Source organism: Gymnogyps californianus, chromosome 5 (assembly GCF_018139145.2).
Source record: "Gymnogyps californianus isolate 813 chromosome 5, ASM1813914v2, whole genome shotgun sequence".
NCBI lineage: Eukaryota > Metazoa > Chordata > Aves > Accipitriformes > Cathartidae > Gymnogyps > Gymnogyps californianus.
In genome coordinates, this window is record NC_059475.1 from 28,591,096 (window position 1) to 28,608,077 (window position 16,982).

Genomic DNA, 16,982 nt, shown 5'->3' on the forward strand with positions numbered 1-16,982 from the left:
AAAAGTGGGCAAGGTTTAAGGCACTCAAAGCCCTTGAAATCTGAAACAGAAACAGCAAACTTCAGACTAAGGATAGGTTGGGAGACAATGCTCCGAGCTTAATTTAATTATGTCAATCAATTAGACACTTTACACGAAAAGAGGAGTTAACACTTAACTGGAAGGGGTGAGAGAATTAGCAAGAGGAAGGTGATAAGGTTCATATCCCCCAGGCAGGCAGTTAACACCGAACAGCAAGGGGCTGGGTTGAAGAGGGATCGCTAGGAAAACCATAAAATGCTGTAAGACCACTGTCTCTGCTAATTTACCAGTTTCAGTTCTCAAGCTTATCATTTATAGATCTTCCTTGAGGATCAGTACTGAGGGATTAGCCACAGGGTGCTGGTGATGGGAAAAGGTTTTCTCACTGTAAAAGCATGTTTCTGTCCTTTCTCTCTGGTGCTTGTATGCTCATTTTAGGACTGATGGGTTATGCCCGTAGAGTTTCCATGAGGGCACTCGGTGTGCTTACTGAAGGGCAGCATGCTCTGGAGTGCACGTATAGCATCAACAGACCTTGATAGTTCACTTGTGGGAAAACTTCCTAAGGTGTCAGAGGAGCTGTGGTATGCAGGTCTGCGATTGCTGCTCTGGCATAATACGGTTCCACCCAGCGTTTGCTGGTCTGCAGGAAGTCTGCTTCTGACAATGAGTTTGGAGAGCTTGGGAGGTTGGTTAATGGTTAGGAGGTGGACTCTGGCAAACTCATTTCGAGCTTTGATCTCTTCCAGTGTAAATTATAATTGTTGTATGGCTTCCCACGTAGGTTCCAGTTCAGGTTCTCATGGGTAACTGTGATACCCATGGGTACACAGCCACGGCACTTTCTTTTACTGCAGTAAATTTGTACATAGAATTCAAGTGGTCACTCAAAGACACTGTCTGTGTCACTGGGGAAGTGTCACTCTTGGGAGAAGGTCTCTTGATTGGGTGGGGGACACAGATATCTGCAGCACTCTCCTCAAAGCAGGTACGAGGGTGTCTCAGAGCCTGGCTGTATATTACATCTTTGTTAGTATCTTATGGAGGCTGTTGCGTTTGGCGAAATACACCTATTTGCCTATGGCTTTTACGAATGCAGTGTATTTTTTATGTTGATCACAGTGAAGGAATATTCTATATACAGTGAGGTGGAGTGATGATCAGTACCACGTCTGTAATCTGTGAGGAAGTCCAGTGTTTAATGCAAATTATAATTGTGTCACTAGGTTATCTCAGGGGCAGTTCAAGTCATTTAAATCTGAGCTGCCTTTATTCTGCCCTTACCTCTTCCCACAGCCATGTCTTCCTGCCCTCTCTTCTGCACCAGCACTCGTGTTTAGATCGTGGATCACACAGTCATCTGCTGCAGGGCAATGAACTGGCTCACTCTGCAATCATACATGCCCTAATACTGGCACAAAGTGTGGGCCGGACAGGGCAACCAGGAATGACAGTGTTGTGGAAGCCCAGATTTAGACAGGCTTAATCTGCTGGGAATCCGGACCTTGGACACAGTATATGTTTGTCAATGCCATTATCTAGAATCTGTTCCTCAAGGCAGCTGAAGAGATTAGCATGTCATACAGCATCTAGATGTTGATAGCTGTGTCCATAGCTTGGAGAAAATGTTAACTGCTTAAGCCAAAATTACTGCAAGTGTGACCACAGCCATACAAAAACAAGACCAGACTTTAGGTTTCCAATCCAAACATATCACTGAAATCACTCACTTAATTCTCTCCCACAAGTCCCTCTTATAGACTTATACCACTACTACACACAAAATGTAATCATCTGATTTTCCACGCATTCCTGGCGAATCAAAGAGCTGATAAATCTTTTGCCTGCAACCCTTGCTCTCCCCTTCTTTTCAGAATATGAAATCTGTGAATGCAGCACTGGGATATAATTATTGCACGTTTGTAAATTAAATAATCACAGCAGACGATAGTGCAGATGGACGGACCAAGCTTGTGGGCCTGGATTAGCTTTAGGCTTATGTTTCATTTCCAAATAAGGTGAGAATCTGGCTTCCAATTTAACCACACTAAAATCAGACACAGGTTTCTCATGAGATATCAGCCCTAACTGGCAATAATATCTCCCAGAATGAGAAAGAAAATCTCTTCCATTTCTGGACCTGAGCAAGAAAAAAAAGATTATAAAGATATGTCCTGATCTAGGCTTTGAATGGAAACACCCCATACAGCTGGACACTGAGAAATTTGTGCATAAATTTCAATTTAGCCTAATTTCCAGATGTAATTCAAGAGAGTTTATTTACCCCTTACCAAATAACACTTCAGTCTTCTACTGCTAAAAATGTGACTAAAAAGAGAAAAAGTATAAGCATCATTGTTGAAGGCAACAGGGGGAGACCTCACCTGAAATGAGGGGTCAAACTGTGCTCACCGCCATTACATAAACATGAGCTGAAGCTGCAACCAATGCAGAGAAGAACTACACGGATGCTCTAGGAAACTAATTGCCTCCTCTTTTTAAGAGGAGAAAGGCAAGAACTTCTTGGTTTGGTAAATCCTGGATTTGGTAAATCTGAATGAAGGCTATGATTGGTGATGATTTTTGCAAAGGAAATTAACGCTCCAAAATGCCCTGTACACTAAAGGACAGTGTTTGAACAAGAACAAAAGGATTCAGACTAGCCACAGCTTACGTTAGACTGGAAGTCGGAGCTTGAAATCATGAGAGTAATCAGCATTTGGAACAGGTACGGGCTGGAGCAGTCAGGGGAAAAAATACCCACGCTTTCAGACAGAGCTTGATAAGAACAGAAAAAGGGCTATATGATGTGGTATCTACAAGAGCGGCAGAATGGATGTGATAGTCCAAGAAGTCCCTTCCTACCTCATTACCCTAAACCTAATGTAATTTGTGTGCGCCTTTTGAGAAGCTGACAGAGAACAGTTGCTGTTTATGATGATCAGGATGATTGGAGAGCAAAGGAATGTGGTTTTGTTGTTTTGGCTCAGAGCTGCCACATAAAGAGGGTAAACAGCAGAGGCTGGGGCTGGATCTCGGCTCCTGCCAGCGCTTGCAGGCAGGCTCAGTCAGGAAGAGCCATCTTGTGTTTTTAGCAAAGCAGGCAGAGGTGACCCCGCAGAGGCGCGCCGTGGGAGCCTCCAGGAACCCAGCTAGCGTGGGACCGGCATGTCTGGCTCAGCGCTGGGGAGAAGGCCTGAGGCTGAGCGATGCAGACTGGAGTCCTAGTTTATGGAGGTGAAGTGTCCAGTAAAAGGGCAGAGAAAAAGGAGACGTAACTGTGCAAAGCAAAGCCAACCACATGCCACTGCTACTGGTGGTGCCTCACTGCCACCTGAGGTGTAAGCTAAGTTTGGGAAGTCCTCTATTTTGTAATGGATCCCTCTGTGTTGCAAACTGTCCTGTACCCTGTGGGACGACATTCCTCTGTTCCTTCCAGAAAGTGTTGTGAAGATTACATATAATATACAGTATATAGTATACATATAGCATAGTATATAGGATACATATAGTATATACATGTACATCTGTATTCATTTTATATATGATGAAAGCCAAAAGTGTTGTATAAGAGATTAGTCTTTTTGTTAATGGCATTGTTATAAATTCTGCTAGTTTAAGCTAAAGGGTAAAGCTGTAAATAACAATTTTTGGCATATCAGAACAAAAGAAAACCCCAGTTTTTAAGTATTATTTAGTGATACAGAAGCTGGGTCCAACACACTTAGTCTAGAAAGCTGGGATAAACTTGCAGAGCAAATCTAGCACAGTTCAAGGACAGCCTTATGCTGGATCCCCATATGCTGTGCCACAATCATTATTTTAGCAGTAAAGCCAAGATTTTACCACTCAGTGCTACCGAAGAGTCACAGCACAGGAGTTTTTACAGCAACGTTTAAAAACAGCCAATTCCTGGCTGCAATCAGTAGAATCACTAGAAAAAAGTGTTTGCAGTACCATTACAACTAAGTGATCCCCGTAAACCACGCTGATGCACTCATCAGGTGATTTATCATGCACATGGCTGCACATGACAGGATGGCAGTGAGTAGAAGCCGCAGGCTCTGCATGGATGCCTGCAACCCTTGCTGTGTCTGCACGCGCCCCAAGACCTGGAAGCAAGGGTATAGGCCCATTAGCCATCTTCAGGGTATTATTAGGGACATGAAGGTCCGGGCTGCGACTACAGGCCCAACAGCCGCGAAGCCAAGACGCCCTCCCGCCGCCATTTTGAGGAGGGAGATCCCCCTTCCCTCAAGAAGACTCCCGCTCCCCACACCGGGGGAGAGGGGCGGGGCCGGGGCGCAGGCGCAGGGCACTGCCGGGCGGTCACGTGATGCGGGTCAGCTGACTGTTGGCGGAAGCGGCTGGCGCGGGTCTGGGGTGTCGGTGACCGTTGGCGGGTGACCGTTGGCGGCCATGGCCTCCATCCTGGACGAGTACGAAGATTCCCTGTACCGCTCCGCCTCCGTGCAGCAGAGCCGCGCCAGCGTGGGCATCCCGCACTCCGGTAGGTGCGCGGCGGCGCTCACGCACCCCTCTGCCCGGGCCGGCCCCCGGGAGCAGCGCGGCGCTGTGGTTACAGTCAGGCCCTGGGCACGTCGTGTCCCCCCCAGTGGAGGTCTAGGCCCGGTGTCCGCCCAGTTGGAGGCCTGCTCCCACCGTTAGCCCCTCGGCGGGGCCTCCGGGGAGTCCCGCTGCGGGTTTTCCTGCTGAGACGGGGGAGGCAAGGTGGCAGCTCATTAGTTGGGGGCAGGGTGGGGAGTAGGGCATGTCAGGCTGTGGGGAATGCTTCCAGGAAAAGGTGTATCGCTGTGTATGTGGCATAACATTCAGCTGCGATTTGTTTTTCCGTCATTTGCTGTGTGAAATGTTTTGGCGTGGGGGGACACTCGATTCCTGATGAAGCTCGGGGTGATGCAGGTCACCTTAGCAAAACTGAGGTGCTGGTTATCTGTGGGAGCGCTTAATAAGGCCATAGCCCCTGTGCCGTGAAGTGGTGTGTAGTGGAAACACGTGCACAAGAAGTGGTACACCTTCATAGTCACAAATTATAACCACACCTCAGCACTATTCAGTTCAGAGCTGTGCTAGTTGTCTGAGATCATCTCATCAGCTTACTTTTTTTTTTTTTTTCCTCCTCTCTGAGGAACCCAACTGTTAAGAGTATTCTGGCTGTGTGCACAGCTGCAACTGCATGGGGTTAGTTTCCTAACCCAGGGGCAGTTTACCAAAGACTTCATTTTTTAGAGTGGTTCCCTTAGGCTGACTACATGATGGCAAGGTTACTGCTGAAGAAGGTTACCAAGAAAGCAATCTGTATCACTATTAAACTTTTCTGTCAAGGTCTGTGAAGCTTTGGTATACTGTACTATTCAGGGAGGTGTACAATCAATGTAAAGTAACGGTGATGACCAGTCAGTTGTTTCTTTCATGTGAGAGAAAGCAAACAAATGGCAGATATATTCCATGATGAATTCAAAGTTTATTAGGTTCAATAACTGTTCCCTATTAGATGCCACCTCACAACATTTTATTGAGTGTGGCAGGGAAATGTAGGTTATGAGCGGATTGTGTTCTACCTGGTATTGTCATGGTAGTACCAGCTGCTATGCAGAGCTGGCATTTTTTATTTACAAGTTTAGAAATGCATGGACTCATTGTTTCAAGTGTTTTCCTCATGTAGTGTTGCCCACTGTTAACCTTTGGGGAAACCAGGTTGTGAGGTTTATATACGTGGTAAGAATTGATGAATTCTGTCACACTATGTATATTATTGAGTATAAATACACAGACAGAATTACTCTGAGTCCAGATACTGAAGTAGATGTGTTCTCCATGTTTGTTTTAACATGCATAGTTATTTTGTTGTGTAATGTTAGATAAAGTGTAAGTGTCCTGTATAGGTTGTGCAAAACAGTGTTGGGACAAGCCGTGTTACTGAAAATAAATTTTCAAGGACTCAGCTTTTCTTCTTGACTGCTGCAACACTGTCTCCAGTCATGGCTGTCTTACAGTTGAGAAATCTGCCTATTTGCTGACAATTGATGTTGGCAAAGGAAGTTTGGGAAACTGCTTAATTGCAAAGGCACTGCCTAATCAGAATTTTAATTATTCTTAAATCAGACCGCACGGGTAATTTTGAACAAAACTTGGGCTGGTAGAAGTTGTGGGCAATCTGAAGTTTAAGCAAATGCATCTTGTTCCAAAATCCAAGTAAGTAGTTAACTTCCTGAAAGCACTCCTTAAGGTTAGGTTGGAAACTTTGGAAGATGTTAAAACTTATTCCTTTGTTTCAGATAGTTGTTCCCTGTGCTTGTTAAACTGCAGGTACTCTTTCTCAAATTTGTAGATAACCAAGCAGTGACACTGTTGCCAACCTAAAGTACTGCTGCATTGTAAACTTCAAGTACTGCAGTTCCAGCATGAAAAGACCTTCTTTGACCCATTAGACTTGACTGATGTTGGTGAGCTTAGATCTTTAAACAGATTAAAAGCTCTGAGGAAAAATGCAGATTTGCCCAGAAATCAGGGTGGGAAATGCTGCAGTAGAATCTCGCCTGAACAGAAGAGGGACGTTGGGGTCAGGATGAAGGAGGGGACTGTTTGAAAGGAATGCATGTTACAAAATAGACATCTCCTTTGTATAGAGAAGTGTAAGTTAAAGAAGTTCATCCTTCTCCTGTTATGGATGCTAGTTAAAATCCTCATGTTAGTGATGATGATCCTACAGTTGTTGTAATTGTAATGGATACAGTCCTAAAGAGTCCAGAATGCTGGAACCCAATCCACTGGCTTGAACTATGACTGAATTAAGAAAAACACCCCCACCCCCGCCCCGTGTATAGGTACTAGTTGTTCCCTTTCCTTCCTGTGTTTGGGTTTCCTTGCTGTCTCAGTCAGCCTTGTTTTGCCTGGTGGCAATCTGAAAAAAATTCAAGATTGCCTGAATGAATGTGACTTGGCGATCCGTTGGTATGTGGGTTTTTCCCATCAGAGTAATCCTTCCTTTTTATATATATAAATATGTATTTATATTTATTGGTTAGCTGTGACATCATGTGAATCTGCAGCTTGGGAGCTTTGTCTGCATGTTTTGAACCGCAGTTCATACCAGCAAGTTTAAACCATGGCATTGCAGCTCCCTAATCTGAAATGAAGAACATCTGTTTTGCTTAACTGGAAATAAAGGAACGCATGTTTGCATAAGTGGGTAATGTTTAAGACGTGGATCAATGAGTAAGAAAAAAACGTATGTGCTGCGCAAAAGGCTGCCTAGTCAGGTTGTGGTTGCTTTGTCTGTTCCTGCATGTGCATCTTTCCTCTAAAACAAGAATCCTTTAAAGATCCTGCAGCTGGTCTAGTAGTGAGGCAGAGGCAAGGAGAAGGCATTGGTGGAATAGGCAATTAAAGGTTTCGTAGTGTTAGCAGGCTGCTTTCCACTACTCCGCTGGCTTTTTCAACAGCAACAGGGCTGAAATTAAGTTTTTCAGGATAGTTTGAGGGAGGTTATAGGAATGGAGTGTGCTTCGAAGTGGTGCTGTTAGTCCCAGTCTAGAGAGTGTCAGGCCTGTGCTCTTGAGGATGGAAGCAGTCTGTTTCCTCTGAGATACAATCCCAGATTTCTTTTTTCTTTAAGTTTACATCTTCTTAGTTAGCTCCTTTGGCCATGAATGGCCTTAACTTGCTATAGCTCTTTTTGTTTTTAATCTTCCTGTCCAGGCTAACTGCTGTATGGATCTGCTTGCTTTAGAAATCCTTCACTTGCACGTGGAGCGAAGCATATGGGTTAACCTCGCAATGTATCTATCTGTCTTGCTTTCTAGCTTGAGGTAGTGTGGTCAGACCGAGATCCTCTGCTGTTTTCTTTGTCAGAGGGTTATGTAAGACTTTGTGCGTATGGGAAATTCAGTCACTGGGAAGACTTGTCTCATGGGACAGATACGGATGAAACTTTGTGATAAGATCTGTTTGTGGATGCACATATGTTCCAGGATTTTGCTAATAAGTGTCATCACTTGCTCTTGGTTTTATATGAATGCCTTCTTATTTCACTAGCATATCTGAGCTCTTTTGTAGTTTTTTGCTTCCTCATAGGAAGACCATAAAGAGTGCTGTCCTCATTGAGGAATAGAATGGCATGGCCTCTGCAAGTCCCATGTTTTTGGGTGCAGAGGTCTACTCATCTTCAATGAAAACTAAATCTGTCATGCTGCTTCTCTGTGCTGCCATATGGTGTTACAGGTTCACCTGTCTTAAAAGTTTCAGTTTGTTGACCGCTTTTGTCTTTGTCGTAGCCAAAGGAATGAGTTTGAATTGCATCTTGTGCTTTGCTCATCTGTACTGAAGATCATAAGAGGTTTTTAAAGCAATAGATTTCTAAGTTTTATTTATTTATTAACATATTTCTCCAGAAGTATGTCACTTCCCTCAAGTTAGACCTTACTTCTCCATTCTCAGCCTTTCCCACCTAGATCTCCTTCATAAGTAATCCCTCAACATGCCTTCCTATGGATGCCACATTTCCCAAGCTGGCTGGGACTAAACTGACTAGCTGGATACTTAATTAGTCTCATGAGGTAACTTGCTCTGTTGTACACACTCCCATTTTCTGTTCATTGATTTGTCAGGTTTGCGTGGTTGGGCTTAAAATGCAACATGTGTCCTGTAAGGTGGCCGTGTCTTGCAAACTTCAACCCTTAACTCTAACCTTAACTTAATTGGGCATTTCTTAGAATTCAGGCATGGTTTTTGAAAGGATCTGAGGATTAGGTTAGTCTGGCTCCATCTTGGGATTTGCTATGAAACAGTAAACCAGTCTGAATGGGTTTTGGCTCAGGAAGCAATTTATGCCAAGATTGGAGCATTGATTCAGCAATCACCGGGTCTTGGTTATTGTTTTGGCTCTAATAAGTAGTTTGCATGCCTTCCAGCAACAACTGGAAAGTTGCAATTAGGATAGTGTTATGGTTGGTACAACAGGGTTATGGTAAAAGCATCATTGTGACCTCCAGCTGTGTTCGCTGCAGCAAATAATCCAACAGACTTCTCTCTGTGATGAAGTCTGCTATGTGGATACAAAAAAACCCAACATGGTTTTAAAAATAGCTTTAGCTTGTGAATGATGGATGTCAAGTATGGTAGCTCATTCAATTCCAACATGGAATAAGAGAGAAGTAGATTTCAATTAACGCCGCAGTGGTCTCTTGGGTAGCTTGTATGGGAGGGTCAAACCAGAGCCCTCTTTGTGTCTTATGTAATACCAGCCATTCTTTCCTGTCTTGAACAAATAAACTGTCAACCAAGAAAAACAAATTACTTTGTGATTCTACTCTCATTTTCAGCTTTTTATGCATTTTATGTGACAGTTTTGTGGCTTCCCCTGGAATTCTGTGTGCTTTCAAATTAATGCTTGTGACAAGTTTGCAGTTCTGTGACAAGACAGTAAAGCGTATTACTACTTTTCTTTCCTGTTATACATATCTACGTGAGTGCTGCTCTCTGTGTTCATGCTCCATGGAGCACACTCCCTCTTCAGTGAAACTCAGAGCAGGTGATGATCCTTCTAGTTTTTTAGGTTAGATTTTGATGTAGTGTGGGGTGGTGGTTGTGGGTTTTTGTCTTGTTTTGTTTTTAAGTGTTCTTGTTCTTTCTCCAGGATATGTGAATGCACGACTGGAGAAGGAAACACCAATATTTAACAAGCAAAGGATTGATTTTGCTCCTCCAGAGAAAATTAACAGCTTAGTGGTCTCCTCTAACCAGCTCTGTATGAGCCTTGGCAAAGACACCCTTCTCAGGTAATGCTGCCAGAGCCCTGAAGTTACTGCTTGTTTTCCCCTGCCTTTTTTTTTTTTTCTTAAGTTGTTAGAGAACTTACAATTACAAACTGGATAAGAAGCCATGAACCCAGTATGGAAAACAGTAAGCAATTACGCCTACGTGAACTTTTGTTGGAAGCATGCTTTCATGGTTTCTCTTTGCAGGATTGATCTTGGGAAGCCAGATGAACCTAATCAGGTAGAGCTGGGACGCAAAGATGAAGCCAAAGTCTACAAGATGTTTTTGGACCACACAGGTGAGGCAATGGACTATGTATATTTACAGGCAGTGGTTGGCAGCAGATGCGATTGAATGTGCATAACAAGCACTGGTGAAGAAGTTCTCTTTCTGTTCTGTAAATAAGAAGCACAGGTGGTTCTTCTGTGGGCAGGACTCCATTGCCCAGGAGCCCTGCCTACTGATTTGCCCCTGTGCTATTAGAAAAATATGGGCTTGTTGTGTCTATGTTGTTGCTTTTGAACTCTCTGAAATGAACACATGCAGTTAGGCTGTTCTGAGCAAGGCTGCTAAAAACCAATAAAAGGAAGTCTTTGCCATCACGCTGTGCTGTATGTGTTTATATAAGAATTTTTAAAAAGGACTGTAAAACATCTGCAGCTCACTGTAGTCTTGACTGATATTAAAAAACAAAACAAAAGTTTGGAAAGAGATGCTCATATCTGTCACCAACTGCCAGGGATAGGAGAGAACTCTGGGAACTGTTTATCCTTACAACACTTATTGAAATGGAAGAATACCTTCTTGCTGAAGCATCTGGGACTAGTAATTTAATTTTGCAACATATGGACTACCGTTCTGATCCAGCATGGAAATCCCCCACGTTCCTATGAATGCCTGGGAAAGTCTTGGATTAAATATGTTGATATTGGACCTTATCAAATGTGAGGATTAGAAGCCTCAGGAATTTGGCTTGCTTAGGCACAGTCTTAATTTGTTCTCTCCTTCTCCTTCCCATACCCCTCTCCTTCTGGCAGGCTCTCATCTCCTGATTGCTCTGAACACCAGTGAATGCCTTTACCTGAACAGAAGTGTTCAGAAAGTGCGAGCACTCTCCCGCTGGAAAGGCCACTTGATTGAAAGTGTGGGCTGGAACAAATTTCTTGGTTCAGAGACCAACACTGGGCCCATCCTGGTGGGGACAGCCCAGGGGCAGATCTATGAGGCTGAAATCTCTGTCAGCGAGGGAGGCCTCTTCAGCACTAATCCCGACCAGTACTTCCGACAGGTCTACACTCTGGAGGAGGAATCAGGACCTGCCCCAGTGTGCTGCTTGGAGATTGAACGAGGAATAGAAGGGAAATTTTTTATTATAGCCACCACTCGAAAGAGACTCTTCCAGTTTGTTGGCAAAGTCCCTGAAGGGACAGAGCAGCAAGGCTTCAGCTCCATATTTGCTATGCATGCTGACCATTTGCCCAGCTTCCGGGAGTTTCCAGCCAACCTTGGTTTCAGTGAGATAGCCTTTTACACCCCAAAGCTGCGCTCCAACCCACGCTCCTTTGCCTGGATGATGGGAAATGGTGTTTTATATGGTACATTGGATTATAGCCGTCCTGATTCAATTTTAAGTGATGAACAGGTCTGGGTTTATCCTTCTGATATTGACATAACTGTGAACAAGCCAATATCCATTGTACTTACCCAGTTCCACTTCCTGTTGCTGCTGCCTGATCGGGTGAAGGCTGTATGCACTCTGAATGGGCAGGTTGTTTTTCAAGATCTGTTCCTGGAGAAGTTTGGCTTACTGACACGCATGATCAAAGATCCCACAGTCCAGCAGATATGGATCCACACTGAGAAAGTAGTGTTCCGCTACCATGTCCAGCGGGAATCTAGAGATGTGTGGAAGATGTATATGAATATGAACAAATTTGATTTAGCCAAAGAGTATTGTAAAGACCGTCCAGAGTGCCTAGATATTGTGCTTGCAAAAGAGGCAGAGCACTGCTTCCAAAACAAGAGGTATCTAGACAGTGCCAAATGTTATGCACTGACCCAGAACTACTTTGAGGAAATTGCCCTTAAGTTCATTGAAGCCAAGCAAGAAGAGGCCCTGATGGAGTTTCTGATTAAGAAACTAAGTAACCTAAAGCCTTCTGAGAAGACACAGACCACTCTGCTGACCACATGGTTAACGGAGCTGTACCTGAACTGGCTAGGTATATTGGAAGGAGATCCCTCACAGCGAAATTTATATTTGGATACACGGGAGAAGTTTCGCACTTTCCTGAGCAGTCCTAAAAACAAAGAATGTCTATTTAATAACCGGGCATCTATTTATGAGCTGTTGGCAAGCCATGGGGACACAGAGCACATGGTCTACTTTGCAGTCATCATGCAGGACTACGAGCGTGTAGTAGCTCACCACTGCCAGCATGATGAGTACGATGAAGCTCTAAATGTGCTGTCCAGGCACAGAGACGAGAAGCTCTTCTACAAGTTCTCTCCAGTCCTCATCCAGCATATTCCCAAGAAGGTAGTTGATGCTTGGATTTCTATGGGCTCTAGACTGGATGCCAGGAACCTCATTCCAGCCCTTGTTAACTATAGCCAGAGTGCCAGCACCCAGCAGATCAATGAAGCCATTAGATATATGGAGTTCTGTGTCTATCAGTTGGAGGAAACCCAGCAAGCCATTCACAACTACCTGTTGTCTCTTTACGCTTTGTGTCGGCGAGACTCGCTGCTATCGTACCTGGAGCAAGCAGGAACCAACCCAAACAGGATCCACTATGATCTGAAGTATGCATTGCGCCTGTGTGCAGAGCATGGGCACCACCATGCATGTGTCCATATTTACAAAGTGATGGAATTATATGAGGAGGCTGTGGATCTCGCCTTACAGGTATGTGTGTGTCTGTGTGTCGTGGTTTAACCCCCAGTCAGCAACTCAGCACCACGCAGCCGTTTTCCCCTCCCCCTCCCAGTGGGGTGAGGAGGAGGAAAGCAAAGGAAAAAAAAGTAAAACTCGTGGGTTGAGATAAGAACAGTTTAATAACTAAAGTAAAATATAATACTAACAATAGTAATAATGAAATATAATAATAATAGTAATGAAAAGGAATGCAACAAAAAGAAGCGGGGGGGGGGGAAAACCAGTGATGCACAATGCAGTTGCTCACCACCCGCTGACCGATGCTCAGTTAGTTCCCGAACTGCGATCCGCGCCTCCCGGCCAGCTCCCCCCTGTTTATATACTGGGCATGACGTTCCATGGTATGGAATACCCCTGTGGCTAGTTCAGGTCAGCTGCCCTGGCTATGCTCCCTCCCAGCTTCGTGCACACCTGCTTGCTGGCAGAGCACGGGAAAATGAAAAATCCTTAACTTAGGATAAGCGCTACTTAGCAACAACTAAAACATCAGAGTGTTATCAACATCATTCTCACACTAAATCCAAAACACAGCACTGCACCAGCTACTAAAAAGAAAGTTAACTCTGTCCCAGCCGAAACCAGGACACTGTGCATGCATGCTGTGATATATAGGAACGTAGCTTGTTCAAGTTATCTTGAACAACTGAGCATTGAGAGGAGCTGGACAGACTCATCAGTATAGGAGCTGTGCAGCTAAGTCTAGGAAGAAAGACCTGTCTCTGTTAACATACTTCTGTGCTTTCACAATTGTTTTAAGTAGACAGCTGACTGTGACAAGCCATTGTTGAGGATAGGGGCATGAAAAGTACAAGGGGGAGTACTGTCTGTCTTAAGCTCAGTCTCTAACATAAAATACCTTTAACATATCTGCATTTATGCAAGACTTGTATAGCTATTGTTCAGGATTCTAATTACTTCCTATTCCTAGCTGTAATAATTATCACAGAAGAATGCCTTTGTCAGCTTAGTTTGACCTTCAGGGAGATGGTGGATTTTTTTCTATTGACATTGCTATGTCTGCTGACATGTGTGGCCAGCAAAGACACCGTAACGTGGATTTGCCCTTATTGTAGTGCTCGGCTTTGTTCTCTGCTGGGTAGCAAGCAAATCTTCAGGGAGGAATACTGGTGGAGAGGAGAGGTGTTTGACATGTAAACAAGGAGCAGGCCAGTAGTGCAGCCCTAGGCAATGAGATAGCAATAGAAGTTTTCTGTTAGTGCCTCCTATAATGGACAGCAGGCTTTGAAGTTGAATGGTGGATAAACAAAGAGGGAAGCCTAAATCAGTTTCCTTGTCTGTCCAAATTCTAGGTGGATGTTGATCTTGCCAAGTCCTGTGCAGATCTCCCTGAAGATGATGAGGAACTCCGGAAGAAGCTCTGGTTGAAGATTGCTCGCCATGTTGTTCAGGAAGAGAAGGATGTCAAGAAGGCAATGGCCTGCCTCTCCAGCTGTGCCCTGCTGAAGATTGAAGACGTCTTGCCATTCTTTCCAGACTTTGTTACTATTGACCATTTCAAGGAGGCAATCTGTAACTCCCTGGAGGACTACAACAAGCACATTGAAGAGCTGAAAAGGGAGATGGAGGAAGCCACACAGAGTGCCAAGAGAATCCGAGAGGACATCCAGGAAATGAGAAATAAGTATGGCTCTGTGGAGCCTCAGGAAAAATGTGCTGCTTGTGACTTTCCACTTCTAAACCGCCCTTTTTACCTTTTTCTTTGTGGTCACATGTTTCACTATGACTGTCTCCTCCAAGCAGTTTTCCCAAACCTTCCTGCCTATAAGCAGGTAAAACTTGAAGATCTTCAGAAGAAGCTGGCAGCTACCAGTCAGCCTTCCAAGAGCCACCACCGTCCCAAGGACACAGATACCGTTAGCTTAGGGAAGGGGCAGCAGAGCCGGGAACAGATCAAAGCTGACATTGATGATATTGTGGCAGCCGAATGTGTGTACTGTGGTGAGCTGATGATCCGGTCCATTGACAAGCCTTTTATTGATCCCCAAAAGTATGAAGAGGAGATGCAAAGCTGGCTGTAGTTTTCCAAATCTGCAACTGTCAATGCACCAGAGTGGTTTTGTTCACAACTTGTGAAGCTTCTGTGGTGGGAATACAACCTCCAGAAGCAGGAACACAGTGGCTTCTGTGGAACTCTGAGGAAAGAGTAGTGGGGTCTTGTTATCAGGATTACAGTGAATTAGTCTTGAAAAATGGGGAGATATAGCTATGGCTGTCTAAGAACTTGAACAATAGTTAGAGCTAACCTATTGGAATATATTGAGCAGATGTTTGCTGCTTGCAGTTCTTCTGAGGTTCTCAGTGTGAAGCTAATGGAGTGCCTTGATGTCCAGAAGGAACTGGGAACAGCCTATGATTTGTCTTCCCTGTTGTGTGGTATTTTTTTTTGGTGAAGACAAGCTTAAAGGGAAAGGCAGTGAAGAACACTAAGCAGTGTAGTCTTCATTCATCACTTTCAAAGCTAGAATTGCCTTCTGTTTCCTTTTGGTGAGAGTCTATAACCACATACATGGAAAGAACATGAAAGGACAAATGCTCTTGCATATATATTTTGTAAACATCATGCTACACAAATACATGTTTCTACACAATGTAATATAAGAACGTGTATAATTCTCAAGCAGGAGTGTCTCATAATACACTTAAGTCATTTGCCGGCAATTCAAGGTGTATAATTCTCTTTCCCACAAGCTTTATGGACAAGCCCATACATTTGAATTTTCTCTAGGTACTGTTTCTGGCAATACTTTCTAGCCTGTTCACCCCTTCCTCCCTCTCTCCATCCTATTTCTACTATGACTGTCTTTGTGTAGTGGTCTTGGTTTTGTCTTCACCCCAAACCAAAACTGATACATGCAGTAGTAAGGTTTCAGCTGATACTCTGCAAGCAGGACCACAGCCTATTTGTATTGTCCTGCTGTGGTCTTCTTCAAGCTGCACTTAAGCACTAGACTAGAGATATAGTCATAGGTTCCCTCAAGGGTAGACTACAGAAAAGTTCTGTTGGTGTGAAATTTGCTTTGCCATTTGAAGCCAGTAGGTTGTGACCAGGCAGTCTTTTGCCTTCCTGACAGTATTTGATACTTTCTGGAGATGGCTGCAGGTCAGTGCTTCTGTCTGTTGCTCTGACTTGGAAAATTCTTCCCAGAAGGTGGCAATCACGACATTGTGGGTGAGGAAACAAAAAAATTTTCTTTAGCGATTTAACAAGGGTTCCTTGTTTTATTTTTGAAGAAACTAAAATTTTAATGAAGTTCTGCTGTTTGGGGCTGAATCACAAAGGTAGTAATTGGCAGAAGAATGGAATGATCTAAATGAAAAATTATGATTCTTGTAATTAGGGCAATAGAAAATATTGTCTTCTGAAAAACCTCTTTAGTTCTTTCACATGAATGTATGTGCTTGTCTTGAGTACCTTTCTCAATCTGCTAGTGACTTACCTTGTTTGTAGGGTTGTAGAAATGGGTCTTCACATCATTGAAAGGGAATATAAATTGGTTTCCTCAAGGAGCTGACCTACGAATTTTGATAACCATTCAGAGCTCCGAGCTCCAGAAGAACATCCATGCTTTTGTTGGGAGTCTTCGGCCTGGAATGAATGAATGTTATCTGTGTAAAATGACATGAGAAATAAAAAAAAATGGAGCTGAGAGTAGGAAGACCTGAGGTTTTGAAATCCTCTTTTCATTGTTGGAGCCATGGCATAAGCAGTCTCATTACCACCTGGTAGTGTTTGTTTCTGGCTTATCAGAAACCACTGTTTCAGTGGTTCCATTAAGCAGTGGTTCAGAAACCCCACATGCTGTAGTTTTCTTTGGCTCTGGATAGCCTTTTGCTTTGAATAAGTCGATGGGTCTGCCAGAAGAATTTGTGATGAAAACTAAATGTGATGTCTTTTGAAGTTCAGCATTAAACCTGTTATAACTGACCACTCCTGCATCATCATCTTTTCATGTAAGCAGTGTGATATTTAAGGTTGTATATGTCATTATAAAGCAACAGCCCCCCCACCCAGACGAGTTTCTGGTCAAAGGCAGGTGGCTGTTTTTCTGCCCTTTAGCAGAAACATGAGTAGCAGCTCATTCTCATGCAGGGAGTAATTTCAAGTTATTTATTTTCTTTGAGACGTTCTTAATACTTGTTCCATCTCTTTACTTCTGGGTTTTTACAGGATGCTTTCCTGGTGTCGTGGTTTAACCCCAGTCAGCAACTAAGCACCACGCAG

At 43.8% G+C, this 16,982-nt stretch overlaps 1 protein-coding gene across 1 annotated transcript; it reads left to right on the forward strand.

Annotated features, from left to right (window-relative positions):
* The first annotated feature begins 4,430 nt into the window (after positions 1-4,430).
* On the forward strand, positions 4,431-16,685 carry VPS18 (VPS18 core subunit of CORVET and HOPS complexes). The gene is made up of 5 exons (XM_050898008.1): positions 4,431-4,531; positions 9,680-9,821; positions 10,008-10,099; positions 10,839-12,709; positions 14,050-16,685. Exons 1-5 carry the CDS (start codon positions 4,441-4,443, stop codon positions 14,776-14,778), a joined length of 2,925 nt encoding a protein of 974 aa, XP_050753965.1. The 5' UTR covers positions 4,431-4,440; the 3' UTR covers positions 14,779-16,685.
* Positions 16,686-16,982: the final 297 nt, after the last annotated feature.